Source organism: Spea bombifrons, chromosome 4 (genome assembly GCF_027358695.1).
Source record: "Spea bombifrons isolate aSpeBom1 chromosome 4, aSpeBom1.2.pri, whole genome shotgun sequence".
In the NCBI taxonomy this organism is placed as follows: Eukaryota; Metazoa; Chordata; class Amphibia; order Anura; family Pelobatidae; genus Spea; species Spea bombifrons.
Genome location: NC_071090.1, coordinates 61,332,143 through 61,353,206, shown reverse-complemented (window position 1 = coordinate 61,353,206; position 21,064 = coordinate 61,332,143). Strand labels below are relative to the sequence as shown.

The window sequence follows — 21,064 nt, the reverse complement described above, 5'->3', positions numbered from 1 at the left end:
GTGTCATTTGTGAGCTTATTCAACAGATCGGTCAGCAGCAACAAGGGCCTTTATGTATAATGTGTGTGTGTGCGTGTGATATAAGAACTAAGTTTACCGATTTTCAATTATGCCAAACTGTCAAGAAAAGAGGAGAGGGTAAAGACAATTTATTAAACACGAGGTCAAGACTAGATTATCTGGGGAAAAAAAAAAACATACATTTTTATTGGACAACTGCAAGCACCGTAAACCACAACTGGTTACTGTTACAACACGGGGCATTTTCACATCGAATTATTGCAAAGGCTTGTGATTAAATTGCAATGGATAAGTCAAGAGAGGAAAAAAAAAAGTGGCACCATAATTTTTAAAACCAGAAATAAATTTACATTCAATCCACTGACTTCTAAAAGAGGCTAAACCCACCTCTGCTTACATTCTAAAATCTGAATCGTCTAGAACAGTGTAATTCTATTACTCTGAACAGGGAGCACTTAAACAAAAGTCAACGTTCAAAAGGGAAAATAAGTGGCTAAGGAGTTAGTGTATCCAAAATACATGTAACCAGTGCAATTAGTTAAAAAAATAATGTTGAATTATATGTACAACTAAAGCAGTTGTGAGATGGGCTATTTGATGTTCAGAATGTTACATCAAGAGCTAGATTAGCCCATTTCACCACACACTATAGAGCAGAACCTTGGTTTTAAATGCTTACGATCTTTCTTTCCCCCCCCATACTTGCAAAAATATAGTTAATGGTACATTAGACATAACACACATGAACATATCCCCATAGTGATTTTAAAGGTTGTATACAACATAAATATACCTTTTACGAGGCAATAACCTATGGATGAGACCATCACATGGGAAATTCTCAAAGGCTTCAGCAATTCATTTTCAAACATGTTACAGTGCGACAGACACTGAGAAGTATTTCTCCTGCGCTCAGAAGATGCCACGGTAAAGGAGAAACGCATCAATTAACATTAACCTGATTTTTTTTGACTCTTGAAACCAAGTAAATATTGTCTACAGCAATTTGTTTCCAAAATAAAACATGTTTCTATCATAAGCAACTTAGATAATGACCCAAAAGTAAAACAGAAATCAGTAATGTTTCAAGCCTCCCTCTGTTCTAAAAGCTTCTGCTTTCCTTACAATTACAGAAAAGCTGTAACAAACTGGCAATGGGGCTCCTTCCATAAAGAAAAACGTTGCAGTCAAAGGAAACTAAAGTTCCTTGGAGTAAAAGGGTCAGCTACTCAAAAATGGTTTATCCGAGATCAGGACAGCTAAACAGTATTTCCCCACAAAAGCTGCTCATTTATTTCCCTGGCTGGTGCTGCAATGTGAACTGTGCATGCATGTGCATTCACAAGCACTGCTATACAGACTATCACACCACAAAGCTAAACAAAGGCTACACAGAGTGTTATGTACACACACACACACACAATGCAGAGTACGGGAGGCTAGGGGGAAATACTATTTAGTATAAACGGGAATAAAAAAAAAAAAAAAAACCCTGACCGTTCCCATTAACAGTGCATTAGAAAGCACCAAAGGGCAAGAAGGGACCTGCTTGCCCTGCATAATGCACTTCTAATGCAAGGACATCTATAATCGCTGCAACTCACCTTTTAGCGGATAAACCCCACTGTGGCTAAATTCTATTCTGTAAAGGGCAAGTTACATACGTATCTATCCAGTCGAAGAGACAGTCTTTAACAGAAACTGCCCGCTGTTGTACTGTGAAGTTTTTGGTAAATACTACAAAGTTATCTCCCCTAAAGTGCCACCAAGGGTATGAAAAGGAAAAATAAACAGCAGCTTTTTATTCAACAAAATGCTTACACACCTCTGGATAAGAGTGGAAATTCATTACATGCATAGCATCCTAAAACAAATCAGAAAAGATAGAGCTGCTTTGGAATTCAAATCCCCTTTTTCTGTAACTAACCTTTTGGTGCAAGAGGGCTGAAGAATATATCACCTCTTGGCACTGTGAGGCTCTCAATGAAAAGAAACATTTACAAAGTGAATGTACATACACTATAGTACAAGAATGGTAATCCTCAATCAGGGTAAAAAGTGTACAGTACCCATATAACCAGGCCTGGTATTCATTTCAAAACCATGGATTTACCCACCATCTGCTAAAACTTATCTTCATAAATAGTTACAAAATCTGGCAGACATGGAAAAAATGTACTCCTTTTCAGAAACTGGACAGCTGAATGCCACATAACATGAAAAACAAGAACAGATTTTTTTTTTGTTTTTTTGTGTGTTTTCTCCCCTCCCCAGAAAAAAAGAGTGGGTCAGTAAAGCTTTATATAGCTGAAGACAGAGGCTAACTTTTCCATTGAGCACAGCGCACACCAAGCAAAATAAAAACAAAAACAGAGAAGGAGGACTTCAAACTGAAAAGAAACGGTCAGAGGCAGAAGCCAAATCACTGATATTCCTACTAAAGATTTTGTGACAGTCAGCATTTAGGTCCAAAGCAACGGAGCAAGATTTCAAGCTTGGAATATCTGCTGCTATGAATTTAACCACGGGTGTCTGAGGCACTCGCTAGCAGATGCGCGCTTCTCTGGAACCATTTCTAGCATCGGCGTCAGAAAATCAGTAAACTGGGCAGCATCTTCTTGAGGCCACCCATACTTCTCCACCAGAACATCAAAGAGACTCCAGGGCTTTAGTTTAGTAATATGCCGAAGTTCCCCTGTGGAAAACAAGCACTAAATTAGTAGCCTGGACTTGTAGGGTTCTATGCGTTTGTATTATTCAACCAAGCACCTTGAAGCTCAACCTTCCTTGCATAGAAATCATGAAGATATTTGATTTACAGCACGTTGGATATCTTCTTTTTCTTTGTACACGTCAACAAGTTACACGGGCTGTCCTAACATGCATCCTACAATGTTTCTAATATGTAAATGTCAACAAGCAACATATGGTTTAGTTATTAGCATTGCAAGGGCTCTGGGACAGAAAGGCAGTCATTTTGATTACTTTTAACCTGTTGTATACCATCAAATTGTTATAAGTTATGTGTGTATATATACTATATTATATGCCAATTTTACCTCTGCAAAAGTTAGTTTCTTTAGTGCAGGAAATCATTTTAGTAATAATTTCCCATTTACTTACCTGCAGTTAACTTACCACTTACAAATGCCTTCAATAGAATATCAAGTAGATTTGGAACTACAGTTCTGCTGTAATGCATGTATTTTTTGTGACACATTTCTCCTTTTAAGTGGCTGTCACCTACAACACTTCTAACGCTGGAGCTGAATGGCAGAGATTATACTACAGGCTCTCTGATACAGCGACTGCAAGCTGAGGAGACGGGAAAGAGGCAAAGGGCCTCATACATCGGCAAGCAGGACCACTTACCCATCATGTACATCACCATGGCTGGCGTGTCCCTTTATTGTAACACATGCACATGTGAATTACCACCACAATTAGATTTAGAAGTTTGGATTTTAGTGCATTGGTTCTTAAATCAGACACAGACTAACCTTTTTTTCTCTAGCTTCCGCTAGTTAAAGTCTTTATGTGTAGGTGACTCATACCGAACAGTTTTTAGCAACTGCTCACTAAAGCTCTTTGGTCTATCCACTTTAACATTGTTGTGAATTCTTTTTAAAAGTTTTGTTCTCTTAAGAGATAAAATACATGTGTGCGCAGGTCACCGAAAAAGTAATAGTAAACATGGAATCCTCAATGGAAATGCCATTTAAAGTGAAAAAAATATGTAAGATAAATGACACCATCAGTACCTACCTACTGACCAAAATACATTATAATGGTGACAGATCCACGAGACACAAAATAGTTACGTTCGTGTACAGTGACTATCTGTTCATTATATACCACTAAATACAAACTGTTTAACGTTATAGCAGCCCACACAAATATTTTTTTACTTGTCTTAAATTGAAAGTTAAAACAAGGTCACCATCAGAAATTGGGGATCTTTGAATGACTAAATGAGTCCAAAGGCATCACAACGACTGACACAGGACCCATGGGTAGTAAGGAGTGCATGCGGACAGGGGCCTGGCCACACCACTACAGACTGGCATTACAGAACTGTATCTGCCATAACAGGTGATGGGCAACCAGAGCACTTTACAACATAGTGTATAACAGCAAAACATCATGCAAGTTCAGCTAACACAAAAAGATTAAAAAAAAACAAACAAAAACAACCAGCCAAATCGCAATCAGTGCAGTTCTGTGGTGCAGAAATACAGTTACCTTTTTTGTTGAAAAAATCCTTGGAATATTTCCCCAATATAGCAAATTTTCGAGGGATTTTTCCCAGCAGTTCAGTGATCAATGCTATGTGATCTGTGTTTGAAATATTGCCAGCAAAACAAAAACATACAGCACAATCAGTACATTTTTTGTGTCAAGTCGGCCCGGCGCAGACAGAATTGATCATAATGCTGTTGAAGGGGCAAGTGTCTGCTCTCTCAACGCTGCGGACATTCGCGGCAGTGCAGTGCCAAATTTCCTGCACCAAGACACGAAATACAGTAATTCTAGGTGTTCTCAACCTCTGCTCTAAATGAAAGTAGCCCCACTGTGGTTTTTTTACTCACATTCAGTGCACAGGAAAGAGAAGTCTGGGCAGTGTATAAACACATATTGAGTTTGGCAATACCCACTACAATGAAGCCACCATTTCAGGGGCACTGCACGCATTGAATGATTTCCATTCTGTCTGCATCACAAGGCCTTTCAAAAAGAAGAGGTACTACCTCTGCGATTGAAGAATTCCCGAGAATATTTTCCAGACAGAGCAAAGTGTCTTGGGATATTGCCTAGAAGCTCTATGATGTGTGCTATGTGGTCTATGAAGAGAAAGAGAGGAGTGAAGGAGTGAGAAAGGAGAAAGAATGAGATAGGAAAAGGAGGAAAAATAAGAATTCATTTAAAAAAAAATTAAATAAAAAAGGAACCAGAAAATAAAAATCCAAAACTAACCACGTGGCAAACCCATGCAGGAGAGATTTTAAGGTCAGCAGAATAGCACTCTTATTAGTAAAATTTATGACCAATGCTTATGTTGCAGAATAAATCAACCAAGCAATAAAGCATGGGAATGAATATAGAGTACATATCAGGGTACATATATAAGCCTTGGTATGCATGTTAGAGAGAATTAGTCTTTCCATTTCTATCATTTAAACTCATCACATAAGGACACAGTGGTTTAAACACACAGGCTATTTATGGGAGTTTGTGCAGCCCAGACAGTGCCTTTGTCAAACATATGCATGTCTTACAGGTGCATAGTGTAGTCTGTGGGGTATTAGAAAGTAAACAGAACTGGAGGAAGGATTTCCGGACACTTCATTTGTTTGATTGGGATATGAAAGAAAAAAATATGGTTACATTTGTAGCACACTGCTGGAGACAATTATGTACAGACCAGTTGTGTGAGGGGGGTCTAATATTTAATAACATAGAATATCATTTAAACAGAAGAAAACATTGACAGCAAAAATAGGCTGAACCGCCAGTTGCAGCTGAGAGTCAGGGTTTCTGGAAGCAAAAATAGGAAAGTTACTTTACTGCAAATCAGCAGTACCCTGATCTGGTCCGAAACACCGGGCAGCGTCTAAAAAAAACGGTGCAATCACTGTAGGAACATGGAATATTCCGACACTTTGTACCAAGCTGGACTTTACACCTAACTGTCGTTAAGTGCACCCGTGATATGAGGGTCAGCAGTAACTGCCCTCTTTTGTGAGCATGAAAGACAAAAAGCAGGGAAATTACCCCCTACCTACCCAACCTATTTTTAGATTTTATCTGGTTTGCTTCCGGTTGAAAGCAGGTAATTGCTTTGAAAGAAGGGAGATGGTTCATAGCCAGAGGGGCTGTCACATTAATGATCTGGCCATCAATAGCAAAGAAACACTTACTCTATCTGTATTTTTTACATGTCGTATATGAGGCAGGTCTTATGATCCATCAACAGTGGATTACTAAAATACTTCAACCAGCAACTAATGTAACTACTCTGGTGTTTCAAAAAGACTTCTTAAAGTTTTACATACAGCTAAACTAGTATTTAACAGGCTTTCAAAATGCATTTATGGCAGGAAAAAAAGGTTTGGAAACTAATGTTCTCACATAAGGCGCACATCTTACATGCCTTTGCTGGTCCATCTCAAAGGCCTACAGTATATTGTTGCTGTTAATGTAGAAAAGGAAGATTTATACCAGGAGAAGTTAGTGGATGCTTTATTTTCTTATAGTGGGAAAACCCCACCACCAGTAAACAGTGTGTGTGTGTGTGTGTGTGTGTGTGTGTGTGTGTGTGTGTGTGTGTGTGTGTGTGTGTGTGTGTGTGTGTGTGTGTGTGTGTGTGTGAGTGAGTGATACGGGAGGGAATCTTTAATTTATTTCCCTCCCAATGAAATAACAATACGCACCTTCATCTCTGGAGTAGTCCTCACCGGAATGTGGTTCAAACAGGTAGTCACCAGTTGCTAGTTCAAAAGCCTGGACGCACAAAACATTGCATTAGAACTGATGTTATAATAATGCTTTTTTAAAACAACTGTAAGATAATTCTTAGAGTACTTTCCTCTGCATTATATAACACCTGGTGCTCTAAGCATTTAATCTTCTCTTACCATACAGGCGGTGCTCCAGATATCCGCAGGGGTGCTGTAACCAGCTCCTATCAACACCTCTATGGACCGGTACTGCCTGGTCTGTATGTCCTCGGTAAAATGTTTATGCTGAGGAGAGAGGTGCCGTTAAAGAGTAAGTGACCTCATGTGGGACACCAGCATCATCTTTATTCAGGTGTCCAATAGATACATACCACCCAGCAGGCATTTCCAAGATCAGCAATCTTAACCCTTATCTTATCAGCATTTCTTGGATCCAAGGGGTTCACCAGAAGGTCTGCAGCACAAGCTTTAGCTGTACAAAGTAGATAAGAATCATCATTAAATATGGAGACACGTATTAAAGCAACAGCTTCAGAAAAATACCATTATTTCAGTCAATCACTCAATGAATAACTCCTACATAACTTTAATGACATATGGGTCCTGAGGCTAAAATGTCAATCATACAAATAGTAAGGAGAATGTGTGTATGACATAGTCCACGCAACATATTGCCCAAAATATCATAGGAATTAAATAGCGTGTGTCCGAGGAGGTGCCTAGAACATTATTCAATGCATTTAGTTGCACATCCTCCAAATTCAGTGCTTCACAATTGATATAGCTGCTTTCTTTCCACACCTGTCCGATATTCCAGGATTAACTCCTTAAGCACAATGCACAATGTGAAGGGGTTTAACACAGATACCCCAAGGTACGAGAGGCTGCCTCTTTATAATGTATGGATTATTAGCACTCAATGGCTGCTTTCCAAGCCGTTTTGCAGTAGAATTATCGGTTATAGCGGTTACCTTGGGACACTGTTCGATAAATCTTGTACAAAATAAATAGTAAGTAGAACCTCTCCCAGTCATGACTGATCTCAATCAGAGATTGAGGCTCCGAAACAAGAACAATCTTCATATTTTAAAATGTTACAAAGTACAATCTTTCAACGCCATACGAATAATACATATCCACCAGTTTGCTGCACCTTATGTTAAACAAAAAGTCAAGAACAGGTACTAGTGATCAGGCCTGAGTGGCTGGCTAATGCAAGCAAATAGTCAAACAATTAGAGGTGAAGCTGACTGCATTATATAATTCTGACTAGCAGCATAAAAATACATTAACAGGAAAATGCTTAAATTGTTAATTTTCCTCATGATCAGACTATATATAGTATTTCTTTCACCTTTACACCATAATTATTTCTGCACAGTGCAGAGCAGTGGGCTGAGGTGATATATGGGAAATTATAAGGCTATCCTGAAAGTCAGCAGCTGGTCACTCTCGTCGGAGAAGGAAAGTTAGCAACACCTGCGTGTGTAATGGGCATGTGTGTGTGTGTGTGTGTCTTTATGGGCAGGTGTGTATCGCCAGTATGTGTGCATGTGTGTGGGCAGGTGTGTGTAAGAGCAGTGCAGGTAGTTGTGTTTGTAAGCTGGTGTGTGTGTATGGGAATGTGTGTGTATATATGCGTTTTATACACATACACTGACTTTACACACTAGCGAATATGTTTGCGTTTATGGGCATTGTATGTGTATGTGTGTGTTTATGGGCAGGTGTGTGTGCAGGCAGTATATGTGTATATGTGTGTTAAAAGGCAGTGTATGTGCATGTGTGTCTTTATGGGCAGGTGTGTGTATGGGCAATGTGTGTGTGTTTTTATGGGCAGGCGGTGTATGTATGTGTAAGAGCCGTGTAGGCATTTGTGTGTATGTGTATATGCGTTTTTATGGGCAGGTGTGTGTGCAGGCAGTATGTGTGTATATGGCGTGTTAATGGGCAGGTGTGTGTTAAGGCCGTGTATGTGTATGCGTGTTCATAAATGCTATAAACTAAAAACTACATTTTCTCTAGTCAATTTTCTTACCAGAGTTTTTAGTATAAAACTAAAACAGCATTAAAACATTTATTTCTGTGGCACCAAACATCAAAGTAGCTGTAACCAGTAGTTTATCATTTGCTTTGTTTATAAGACCTTACGTGAAAGAATACCTACTTTTTGGCAAATCTCCAGTACTCGATGCTGAGACGGTCCTGCTTCTATCACGACAGGAGCTACCCACATCTCTTTCCGTCGCAGCACAATCCTCAGATGCGCCTAACTCTGTTGCATCTGGTTCTAAAGGCCCAGAAAACATCGAAGCTGAAAACTCAGAAAACTGTAATTCTTTATTCTTATGCTGTCCGTTTGGCAATTCACCATTAAATTGTTCATAGGAGCTACTGTATGTGTAATCACTTTCTGCATTTGATTCATCCAAATTAAACTCATCTGGGTTGGGGCAGTCATCATCCTCCTCATCCTCCTCCTCTTCATCCACTTGTTGTTCTAGAGAGAAAGGACCGTTTTCAAGATGGCCGTTAGTTTTTGGAGATTCAATCCATGTTGGATCTGTGTTTGTCAATTCCTGCTCGGCATCCTCATCTTTCTCAACATTTTCCTTCTCAGTGTCTTCTTTCTCGTCGTGGTCTTCTCCTTCTGAGGAAATACCTGCTGTAATTACAAGAACAGTTCTAACTGATAACTGAATTACCGAAAAGGAGAAGAGTTTTTCAGTGATGTTATACCCTCAACCTGGACTGACTATTTAATACCAAATAAAGAGGCGGTCGGATTGCCTGCCACATATTTTGTTGAGGGAGAAATGAACAGACAGGAAGCCTCTGAAATGTTGAAACCTCCGTTAGATTCTGAACATAGAAATTAGACTGTCAAACTACAGGTTAATGTGTGAATACACCCCCCCCACCACCACTAATATATACCAATGACATAGCCCAGCACATATACATACAATACTTTCTTTGAAATCTTTTCTATCAAGCAATAGTCTTAAGATTACAATGTCACTGCATAAGTTATCAAAACCCAACCAAGAACAGTACAGTGCATGGTATAACAATACACACGTCTTTTCTACAAGAATAAAAATGTCTCACAAACGGCAACAATATATTTCTTCCATATGCATGAATAGAAACTACCCAGGTAGTGGGAGTGTTAAACTAAGCAGTAAGCTGCAGAAATTATTCAGTTCATAACTCAGCAGTGTTTCTCTTTGGGTCTACATAGAGGAACTTAAAAAAAAAAAAACCTGTGTCTTTCAAGACTATTCTGTTCTCTGTAATTATACCAACCATATTCATTGGCAGGCTCCTCGTCAGCCACATCATCTAGACATACTGTTTTCATCTTGGCCTCGGGCTGGCCTTCCAAGTCCTGCTCATTTGAAAGAATATCCGAAGATACATTTTCTTCTGTCTTTTTTCTCTCTGCTTCTCGCTCCAATTCTTCAATTTCTTGAAGTCGTTTTTCAAGAAGTTCCGCTTGCCGCTTCTGCTTTTTTTTTAGTTTTTTCTTTTTGTTTTTAGATATCTTCCCAACCTATATCAATGTAAAGCGTAAAAAAAGGTTATAAAAATACTAACAACAAATAAATAAATAAAAATAATGTTGAAAAAAAAAAAATGATAGAAATGAGTTTATTTACCAATATACTTACTGGCTTCTGTTGAGGAGCGGTACTCACTACAGAAAAGAAAAAAAATAAATAAAGGGAAAAAAAAAAAAAAAAAAAAAATCACAAGGAACTATTTTAGTAATATAATAATGCAAGGAAACGCACTTGCTCATTAAGTTATATTGGGTTCCAAACACTGTTTTCCTTTATCTGCACATTACCTGCTGAACCAGAAGGGGGTGGTGCACCAGCCTTCTGCCATTCTGTTGCTTCAGCGGCCATTCTACGGACATAGGCCTCATCAACAGACAACAGGATGTTTTCTGGCTTTATATCTGTATGGATTATTTTACATTTGCTATGCAGGTAGTCCAAGCCTTGAAGGACCTATATAATAGAGACAAAAGAAAAGAAAAACCCTCGACACATCTGAAATAACTGTACATGTAGTAAAATTGCACAAATCCATATTCAGTAGCATTCTAATTAGTATTTTAGTAGTAATTACTATTTTAAGCAGAGGGTATTTAGTCAATGAAACAAAAAATACTGCTCTACCATTAATATCACATCAAAATAACTTTACTGTCAAAATTTACATGATCAAGTGCTGTAAAAATATTGACATGAAAGGAAAAATTACCATATAAATGATATTACCATAGTAGTCAGAGCAGAGGACTCTACATTGTATTCAGTTTGCAAGTAGCCTTATCTAAACAAGACCACATTTATCCACTGATAGAAATCTAGTGAACAAGGCTCTAAATGTAGCCAGAAAAACATTCACAGGAGCAATTTGTTTATATAATTACTATTTTATCACAAAGACATTAGAAAGGGAAGGTAGATATTTGTCCTCTGCGTTATAATAGCATTTTTAACAGGTTTGCCTTAAAATACTTATTTCTGGCTGGACCAGAAGCTCACTACACTTGAAATGCGGTTTGTGGGTTTCCAGAAATTAAACACTAGAGCTGTTAGATCATTATAAAAAAAAAAATCTATTTTGCTCATATGCATTAAAATGCATATAATGGCTAAAGCACTCATTTAAAATAGGTAGTGACTAAAACTATTAACAATTAAGAAAGATAAAAAGAAAAATATGCTTAACATTTTTTTTGACAGAAAACATTGCAAATTTTACCTGATGGATTATGCTTTTTACACATCGAATGGGAAGCCCCTGATAATTTGACTTAATAATCCATTTTAACAAGTGATGGCCAAGAACTTCAAATACCATACAGACATCTGGAACACAATTAAGGCCATACACAGAAGGGAACACAGGATCAAGCCTAAACTGAGATTATGGTTTAGTTACGGTAATGTGTTAGTCACTTCACAATAAACATTAAAGCTTGTATAAGAAAGCTTTGTTTTACCTACATGTTTGTTAATTCTACTTTTAAGTTAACTACCGTATTTCTGCTCCCTTGTATAAGACGCACCTTAATTTTGGGGGCCGAAATTTTTTAAGAAATATATTACATAAAGTTATTGTTCTGGCTGCCTGGGCATGATATGAGCGTGATTGATGTTAGCTGCAAGCAATTGTTAGCAATCGCACTCTTATCATGCTCAGACAGCCAGTATATGCACATCACTTTCAGCCTCCTTGGGCCCCCTCCACACAGATCCATGCTAACAAACACACACACATTCATTTACTCCCCCCACTTTACCTGAACTGCAGATCTTCTGCTGCCGCTCGCAGACTTCCATGGGGGGGTGCTGTTTCCCCTCTGCCTTGCTCAAGCAGGAACAGGAACGGAGCAAAGGCATGTGATGCAATGTGCATTCACGTGACTCCACTGGGTTCCTGTGTCACCACGACGGATCAAGAGACGCTGCTGAGCAAAACAGGTAAGCAGCAGGTCCCCTTTCCAGTAAAAAAAACTGTACAAAAATCTACCACCACTGTATAAGACGCACCCAATTTTTAGACCCCAAATTTTTCTAAAAAAATGCGTCTTATACATGGAGAAATAGGGTAGTTTATATCTGCTTTCTTTTTAGTAAAGCAGTGTATATGTAAATCGTTTCATGGCTCTGTTTTTTGTAATGTTTTAGACGGAGATCAATGTCTGGAAAGGAACTGACCATAATGTATCATTTCAAAGCCTTAGTTGTAACTGTGTATGGTCGCTGAAACTGGTCGAGAGCGCAGCAGTCTTTTTTAGATGCTGTTCCATGGTAAACAAAGCTTTCCATACAACAGATAGTGTGTTATGGATTACAGCAACTTTATTATTACTCTCAGACACTAACAGTGTTTGCTTGTCAGGTGTGTGTGTGTGTGTGGGGGGGTGGCTGGTCTCTTAAATCCACCAAATGCTCAGAAACCAGGATGGGTCATCAAAATGAATGTTTGCATAAGCACCAGTTGCTTCTAATCCCTGCGTTCACAACTCCACCGACTCCTTTAATTTCATATGGCTTAACCCCCCTTTGTAAGGAGGGACATGATGTATGTTCTTGAAATCCATCCCCGGAGGACAATGAATGTATTATGTCACTACTTTGGTCAGACATGGCATGACAGCTTAATCTTTTTCATTCAGCAGAAGCCAGCATCACTGACAAAGATACTGGAAGTGTGCTTGGTATGGGAACCATTGCGCTTACAGCATTTGTTTGGGCATTTGCCTACTGCAGCGTCAACACTGACACCGCAGGAAGCATCGACCCTTGTAAGAGAGGCCCTGCTGGGTACAGAGCTGTACAGACTGCTGGGGTCTCTAATGTCCCTTCCCCCAGCTCTGATGCCATTCTGTTATGAGGAAGGAAGGCACTGTGTGTGTGGGAAGCACATATTAAGGTTAACGCTATTAAGGCTACAGCATATCATGTTCCCAAAACACAAATCAAAAAATAAAATGAACAGTACACATTTTAATTTTAGCCTCAATGCCAAGGATATGGAATATTAATTGAGCAAAACCAAAAAACAAAAAAAACGTATTTTATGCCATTAGATTACAACATGAACGGGAAGGATACGTATGCCATTCATGCCAGAGATTTTGAAGTCATCAATAAGCTGCACCACCATGTCTTTATTTGGGTCACTGGGGTCACTTTCCCGTACCTAAAAGGAGAGAGGGGAAAAAAATATATAACTCTCAGATCAATACACAGCTTTCTACATATCTTTCAGTACCTGCTAGACTGCAGGATTCAACTGAAAAAGAAAAATGTTTGTGTAAAAAAAAATAATTGTGAATTTAGTAGTTTATAAAAGAAATGGAGCATCTTACACATCTGAGAAGCTTAATTTCATCCAAAGCCGTTTCTGTGTAGTGCTGAGCACTCTTCACCACCTTCATCGCAACAAACCTTTTGCCCCTAGAAAATAAATACGTCATATACTATAACAGTGACTTAAGCTTTACATCACAAGTGTTGTTGCAGTGAGACTGGGAACATGCAGGCTTTATGGTCACTTGTAGGACATGCTGTTGAACATGTTTACGGAGAACACGGTTATATTTGCAAACATGGTAAAAGTGATTAACAACTACTTACTTATTAACTAATACTTACTGCATGTCCCAGCAAAGCCACACTGTGGAGAAATGACCCCATCCCAGCTTTCTAATAACGTGATAGCGACCATTAAACAGATCTCCAATCTTCACAGGATGATAGCCACCTTAAAATAAGACAAATCCATTAATTGTACGAACATCTGCCTTTGTAATTGTAGTTACAGATGGCCATAACAATGCATACACATCTAAACCCATAAGCTACTGGAGGGAATGTCATGAAGGATGCTCTTCATTCAGGACTTCAGTTTCTATCCTATAAACTAATTTTTCTTAAAAAAGGACACTCCTCTTGAACAACAAATGTATATATGCTAAACAGTATGTATGTATATATAATATTTTGAATGCATATCAGAGTTCATTGTTTCATGTAACTCTCCTTCATTGGAACGGACCATTAACTTCTTGCCCTCTTATATCTGAAGATGCTCAGAGTAGAGTTTTAATTATGGCAATTTTGTCACTAAAGTTGATGTTATATTTTTAACAAAATGTCCCATGAATTATTAAAAAAAAACAAAAAAAAAACCAACATCAGTTATTACAATACAAAGAGGCTTCCAAAAATGCAGCTCATCTCCATAGAGATTGGCATAGTCGTTGTCTGGAAGCGAGAGGGTTATATATTCTACCATAGCTAACCCCTAAAATCCTACGAATCGTGGAAAATGTGGTCCTTTAGTGATTAAGGCCATCCGCAGTTCCTAATTCTGTTAGATCCATGGGAAAAAAATTCTTCTTGAGGATAAAATATCCAGTGTTCTGTACTAGGTTAGCACTAACAAAACTTGGTTTTATTATGTTTAAACTTCTTTCATCTGCAGACCCGGAGGGTGCCATTGCAGCCAGATGTGATATTTTAGGTGACTTTTCCTGCTCAGATATCACACAGAGCTCATTTGGACTGCATTGGGAGGAGGGTCCCGCCAAAAAACTTGCGGGTGGTCTTGCTGGGGTTGCGAGCAGTCAGGGACTGTACCTGTGGGTCCCAGTAATCCCGCGCAGCCCCGCAAGGCTGCCTTCTTGCTGCTCCCTTACAGTGTCTCCTCTGTTGCTCCGCCCAGGAACAAAACTGAGTCACATGATGCGACGCCACTTCCCGTGACTCCGTCTTGTTCCTGGGCGCAGCAAGAGAAGAGACGCTGTGAGGGAGCAACTCAAGGGCAGCCTTGCGGGACTGCGTGGGAAATCTGCAGTTAAGGTAAGGAGGTGGGCTTGATCAGCCACAAATGTGGCGGGACCGGAACACCCACATTGCGGGAGCGGGCGGGATTAAAAAAGCAGTCCCACGCAGGGCTCTACTCCATATACCTTTCCTCCATCATTAGAGGGTCAGGCAGGGTGATTAAGACTGAGCTATTCTACTGATTACCACAAGTTAGTATGATAAGGAGAATTTTCTAGTAGATCGGGCTAAGACAACAGAGCAATAATGCATTATTATGCACACACTAGAACGGTTTACAAAAAAAAAAAAAAAACCACAAACCGAATACACCACTGATCTTATTAAATATTAAAGTATTTAATACTACTTTCGCAGCACAAATCAGGCAAAAATGATATCAGTTTAAGGCGTTTTATAAATGTTAACACCTACACAAGCATATAAAAATAACTACCTGACACTTAATATACTTTGCAGTAGACAAATGTTCAGCCAATTCACAGCATGAAACAAGAATAGCTTTTATCACACAATGAAAGTTTGCACTTTTGCAAGCCAACCATGCACAGAATCTGATTTTAAAGCTGTAACTATATAATCACAGTAAAACAAACAGACAAAAAAGTGTAAAAATATTTTGTATCGATCAAACACTATTGATGGTCTTTAATTGCTGCAATAAGATCCCATTTTTTATTTCAAGACAAAAGATTAAAACATTTTAAAGCTTTACCATGGTTTATAGTCAGTGCTTTTAAAGTTCTATTTTTGCCAAATACCTACTAGCCGTTAGGTCAGTTTAGTCTATAATAAACATCAAATTTGGCCAGTTTTATACTTTAAAACAGTTCTGTCCTGAACTCAACATATGCAAAGTTTCTAGTGCACATAAAGGATGTATAAACACCCCCCTTTTAACAAGCAAATATTTTGCTTGCAGTGAGCTGTACAGTGGAGGGCTTTGATCAATTTTATCCACTCGAAACATACAGAATCTATTCCTAGCTGCTATTTTAATTTACATGTAGGTGCTGGGGTGCGTGTCACCCAGCAGCATCATGTTACATGTGCTACATATGATTAGACTGTAGTAAGAATGATGTAAGCCAGCAGAAAACTGAATTGCAGTGAAGTCAGGGCACTGCATGAGGTGAGAGGAAGGAGCTGGCCAAGCTGCAGTCAGGATGTGAGAGTGTGAGTGCGTCTGTGTATGTATATTTGTGTGAGTGTATGGTAGAGGGTGCACCTGTTAGCATATGGTCTGCATGATGGTGTTAGGATGTGAGTATTAGTTTAGTATGCGTGCTTGTTACTGTATTTCGGTAAAGAATGTGTTTGTGTATAGTGTGTGCCACCACGGTTTTTCAAGATCGAGCATAGGATTAGTGGTGCAAGGAATAGGCAGATAGTAAGTGTATGGTGTTAGAGCGAGTATGCGCGTTAGTATGTTTATGTGTTCTAGTCACGAAATACTGCACCCAGAATGCTAGGCTTATCGCTGTTTACATGTATTCTTGTTTCTATCCTGCACTGATGAGCTCAAACAAACATAACAGCTGTATGTAGGTGGAACTATATTTAATCCCACCCTGTGCTATGCTCAAAGCTATGTATAAAGGAGCAGGCACATACAAGGGGAGGCCTGCTATATTTTGAACTGAAATAGGGATTGAAAATAGGTCTTTCCACGAAATGATATGCCCCAAAGAAACAGGGCAACAGTACTACTGTACATATATACGGGTTGGTAGCTTACCTGTACAAAAGTGACAGGCTATAATTTTACAATATGCCAACTGAACAGCTAAATGAATAAAACACTGAGCCTCCAATCTTTTTTCACTTAATGGGTATACTTAAGTATTTTTGTTTTTACCATTAATATTTTATACTGTATAATACACACATTTGAAGCCATAGATGGTTTAGGTATATTAAATACATCTGAGCCTTTGGCTTTCACAGCTGACCATTAGCAATGACACTAGGAGCTGACAATCGCACATTAAGTGCCTGTAGAGATTACCTTAAAATAAAAGAACCATGTTTACATAACAGTCACAATAAGTGCCGATTCCAATACCTTAAATAAATGGTATATATATCTATAGATATATCTTTGCCTTGTTACAGACCTAGTTTGAAGAATCACCACCGTCCCCAGATAACAAGTCTAGGATGTAATTTCAATAACCAGTGCCTACTGCACCTGGCCCATGCTAAGAAAAATGCTCCAGCAGTCTGTACAGATAATGTAATGTACCTTGACCAATATTTATCATTGATTGGTAATCCCTACTCCTGGATTTACGCATGACATGTTCAGTGAAGTTCATAAGCGGAATTAAGCTTTCCAGCAGCCTCAATGAAAGTACCCAAAATATTCTACTTTGACTTACCTGGTGTAGCACAGTGAGCAATAACTGTCACATTTTGTAAACTTTTTTTACTCTTATTAAACAAACCTTTACAGTAATCGGCAGGGTCTTCCTGTTCCTCATCATCAGATCCTAGAATTTCCTCCTCTGCCTCGGGTGGTGCTGGTTCTGGAAGTGGAGGTGGAGGAGGGGGAGGAGGAGGAGCAGACGGGGCTTTTTGTTGAGCCTCTGGCCTAGAACAGAGAACAAGAAATATTTTTTCCACCTTCGTTTCACTTACAATAGGAAGCTATGTTAACTTCAAGTCTCTATAATGCAGGTTTAAGTTCTTACTAACCAACATCATTTTATTCTAAGGCTTCACCAAAATGCTTTGTGCAAAAGGAAACCTGTGACCCAGATAAGAAGTTGAAACAAAACATGTATAGAACGCATATATCGGATAACACATCTCATTGTGCTTCCTGTGGGTGAAACGATTCAATAAAATACATTAAAAAAACTCCTGTGGCTCAAAACTGGGCAAAGGCTACAGAACTTCTACATTACAAACACAAAAAGATGAAAGCAATACTGCAAACATTACAAGGAATTACAACATAATCTACCTTTGGAAACAATGTACTTGATAGAATGTTTATGCTATATGTACCGGCTGACTGAGAACAGAATAGTGTCTGAATGAATAATCTCGTGCGTACCCGTCACAGAAGCCATAATCACAGCAACAGGAGGAACCACCACCTGCCTGCCGCCTCTCACAGGTTCACTCGCTGCCCTCCGCGCTGGGCCCAGATCAACGACACCCCATGTCTGTTCACTCCATGAACTAAAACTTTATGCGCTGCCACCAAGTTCTATTTTAAGATCTTTAAAAATAATTAAGGAGGCTTGGGTAACCCCCTGAACTGTCCTAAACCCAGAATCTGTAAAAACCCAATTTGGTCAAAAAAGTAAAACTCGCAAATTAGTGACAACGGAAAGCAATACGTTCAAATTGACCTAATTTTATAATGTGGTCTGGCCAGATTTCCAAATAACATTTATGGTAGGATCTGGCCAATATGGCAACACCATCACCTAAGCTTCAGCCCATCCTTTTCAGGGATCAGCAAGGCAGGCAAAGCATTGGGAAAATATGAAGTACACATATGGGGCATTCAGTCCTAATTTATCACAATGCAATGGATTCACTTTAGGCATTTGAAAAATAAAATTCTTGCTCTGTAGGGCCCTGCCACATTAAATAAAAATCATACGGGACAATAAGGGTTTCTGGCTTTGTAACATTGGAATGAGTGTTTGAAATATAGTTACAGAACAATTATATATATTCTTTTTTATTGGAGCACCGAACCCCACATGCTGCATTTCAACCTCTTATGTGAATTAAAGCACAATACATTACATGGTTTGATGTACGGTCTTATGTGTGTTGGCATGGCAACGGATGATCTCTTTTCAACTGCTACAGTCAGATGTTGTAAATGCATTTGTGTGAAGGAGGAGGTGGGAAGAACAGTATTTCCTACAGTATTTGTGCTCTCTAGTTGTGTTCAGCAGAACAAAGGAACCGGAGATTGATTTTTCCAGCTATGAAATACTGCATCCTGCAGAGAATTCATGTAAAATTACTCAAAGGGTGTGTTTTCCTATCATGATACAAACTACAGCACGGACTATTCATCCAACCAATATGCACAGCATATGTACAAACAAGTACACACTTCACTTACGGCTTATTTAACAGCAATAGCCACCTAGCAAATATACAAATACACAGACATGACACCACATTGCAATTCTACAATTAAAGACCGTTCCACCTGCTCTGATGAATGTAACACTTAAATGCAGCATTATATTATTATTACATTATAGTTGAAAGATCAAAACTTCCAAAATAGAAGGCCATATAATCACGTAAAATTTTGCACCAACATGCATTGGCATCGACATACAACACGAATATTCTGAGGCGATACATGGGCATCTGTATGGACTCACTAGAACACTTTCATTCCACCCCTGCTGGGTTAGGGTTCTTGCATAGTCCAGCATTTGGCTCAAGTGTCACCAATGGATTGGGGGCTCTATATAACTACATCCCCCGATAGGCTTAACTGATACAACAAAGACAGGTAAGAGTGCCATATCGATTGCCTGAATACAAAACAGACAAGCAGCATGGGGACATATAGGCAGTATTGCACATCACAGGAGCCTTTTATAAAAAGATACATATCCTCACTGTAGCAGGAACTGCAATTCCTTTTCGAGCAGGTTTGGATCTAGGAGCCAGCTTTTTCTTCTTCCCTAGTTATATTTTTATTTTCATGTATTAAAGGCTGGTCTGAAGTTAACAGATGTGTGTTTTTTTTTGTCATATTGCCCCAATAAACATTTCTTTGGTCCTGCAGCACTTTGTACAGTACCACGGTTAACCCCCTTTAATGACAAGGGGTATTTTACACAATAAAGCATCAAGCTCGTATGTTTATCATTAGTTAACAGACATGCTAGTGTCTTATGCTCACAAACACCTTACAGTAACACACACTAACATTCAACACTCATGTATACACATGCCAACACCATACACTAATACACACACATGCTAATGTTATACTGCAACATACACAACAGCACAATCTTATACATATGCACACACTATCCAACAACACACTCACATAGAAACTGGCTAACACTATTAAAATACACACTGAATCTGGTACTACAGTACAGAAGACATTGGCTCTGGCACTATACATTTAGAGACACATTACACAGGCACTATAGTACGTACACTCACTCACATACATACATACAATACTCCCCCACTTACCTTGGGGAGACCTGCCACGCCACTGCCTTTCTGCTGCCATCGTGAATTTGACACCCTACACTTTACCATGGGGAGCTGGTGTTGTGCAGCACCCAGCAGGGTCACGTAAAGTAATTACGTGACATTGGTGGGTACTGGAATCACTGTGGCAGCCTTGGCCATTTTTTACCTTCTTGTTCCACGAAAACCCTGGGCGCCAGAAAGTGGATTTACATTTGTAAAAAACATGGAGCTTCCTGTTCCATGATACCCGTATTACATTACAGTGGGATAAAAAAAAAAAAAAAAATAAAACTGTTATTCAGTGTAACGGTAATATACTGTACATTTTTCATGTTCCTTGTAACAAATCCATAAGCATAGCCTTTTAAACTTTTTCAAGGGGCCCCAACTACAATTTACTGCCAGCCCTATATAAAACACACCAAAAAAAAAAAAATTACTATGGACCGAGCTGTGTGTGCACAGACAACCTCCACTGCTACCGCCACTTCCGCTGGGGCTTCTATGGTGGAGCACTGGAAGATCATGTGACGCCGGTGCTCTGTCACAGAAGGCCCCAGAGAAAGTGCCGGCAGCAGCACGGTTGTCCATGCGCATCGCACAGACCTCCTCCGGCTGCCGGAGAGGAGGATCCGGATCTTAGTCTTGTAGTCAGACCACTATTTGAGGTCTGATTAGAAGACAACCTTGAATATAAGACTATGGTTATTTTTCCAGAGCATTTGCTCGTCTTATAATCGAGCAAATACAGTAAATACATTTGCAGCAAACTTGGAAGACACAAAAGATAGGCACAGCAATAAAAATAAGAATTGTAATCAACTGCTTCCTCGGATCTGCCTAGCTCTCAGACTGAAAGTATGCCAGTATTATACTTAAATCAATTACATTAATATATATGCAATTACATTAAAATGTAAACATTGCAGAGTGTACAAACCTTCAACTTTCTGTAGTTCACTGGCATGAAAGTGCTCCCAATGAAAATTGGGGGAGATT

At 39.1% G+C, this 21,064-nt stretch overlaps 1 protein-coding gene across 11 annotated transcripts in view; it reads right to left on the bottom strand.

The window, feature by feature from the left end:
• Window positions 1-1,808: 1,808 nt before the first annotated feature.
• Window positions 1,809-21,064, bottom strand: part of SRPK2 (SRSF protein kinase 2) — a 38,629-nt gene continuing 19,373 nt past the window's right edge. For 2 of the 11 annotated variants that reach the window (XM_053464249.1, XM_053464254.1), the window contains 14 exons: window positions 17,305-17,450; window positions 13,664-13,772; window positions 13,378-13,465; window positions 13,121-13,208; window positions 11,262-11,368; window positions 10,333-10,498; window positions 10,154-10,179; window positions 9,789-10,035; window positions 8,647-9,141; window positions 6,851-6,951; window positions 6,657-6,764; window positions 6,453-6,522; window positions 4,770-4,862; window positions 1,809-2,716 (listed from right to left, as the gene is read on the bottom strand). In XM_053464249.1, the coding sequence (XP_053320224.1) occupies window positions 2,532-2,716; window positions 4,770-4,862; window positions 6,453-6,522; window positions 6,657-6,764; window positions 6,851-6,951; window positions 8,647-9,141; window positions 9,789-10,035; window positions 10,154-10,179; window positions 10,333-10,498; window positions 11,262-11,368; window positions 13,121-13,208; window positions 13,378-13,465; window positions 13,664-13,772; window positions 17,305-17,450 (2,029 nt within the window). In that variant the 3' untranslated portion in view covers window positions 1,809-2,531. Of the gene's footprint in view, window positions 2,717-4,263; window positions 4,357-4,769; window positions 4,863-6,452; window positions 6,523-6,656; window positions 6,765-6,850; window positions 6,952-8,646; window positions 9,145-9,788; window positions 10,036-10,141; window positions 10,180-10,332; window positions 10,499-11,261; window positions 11,369-13,120; window positions 13,209-13,377; window positions 13,466-13,663; window positions 13,773-17,304; window positions 17,451-21,064 lie in introns of all 11 variants that reach the window. The other 9 variants (XM_053464248.1, XM_053464252.1, XM_053464245.1 and 6 more) reach the window with 7 other exon arrangements.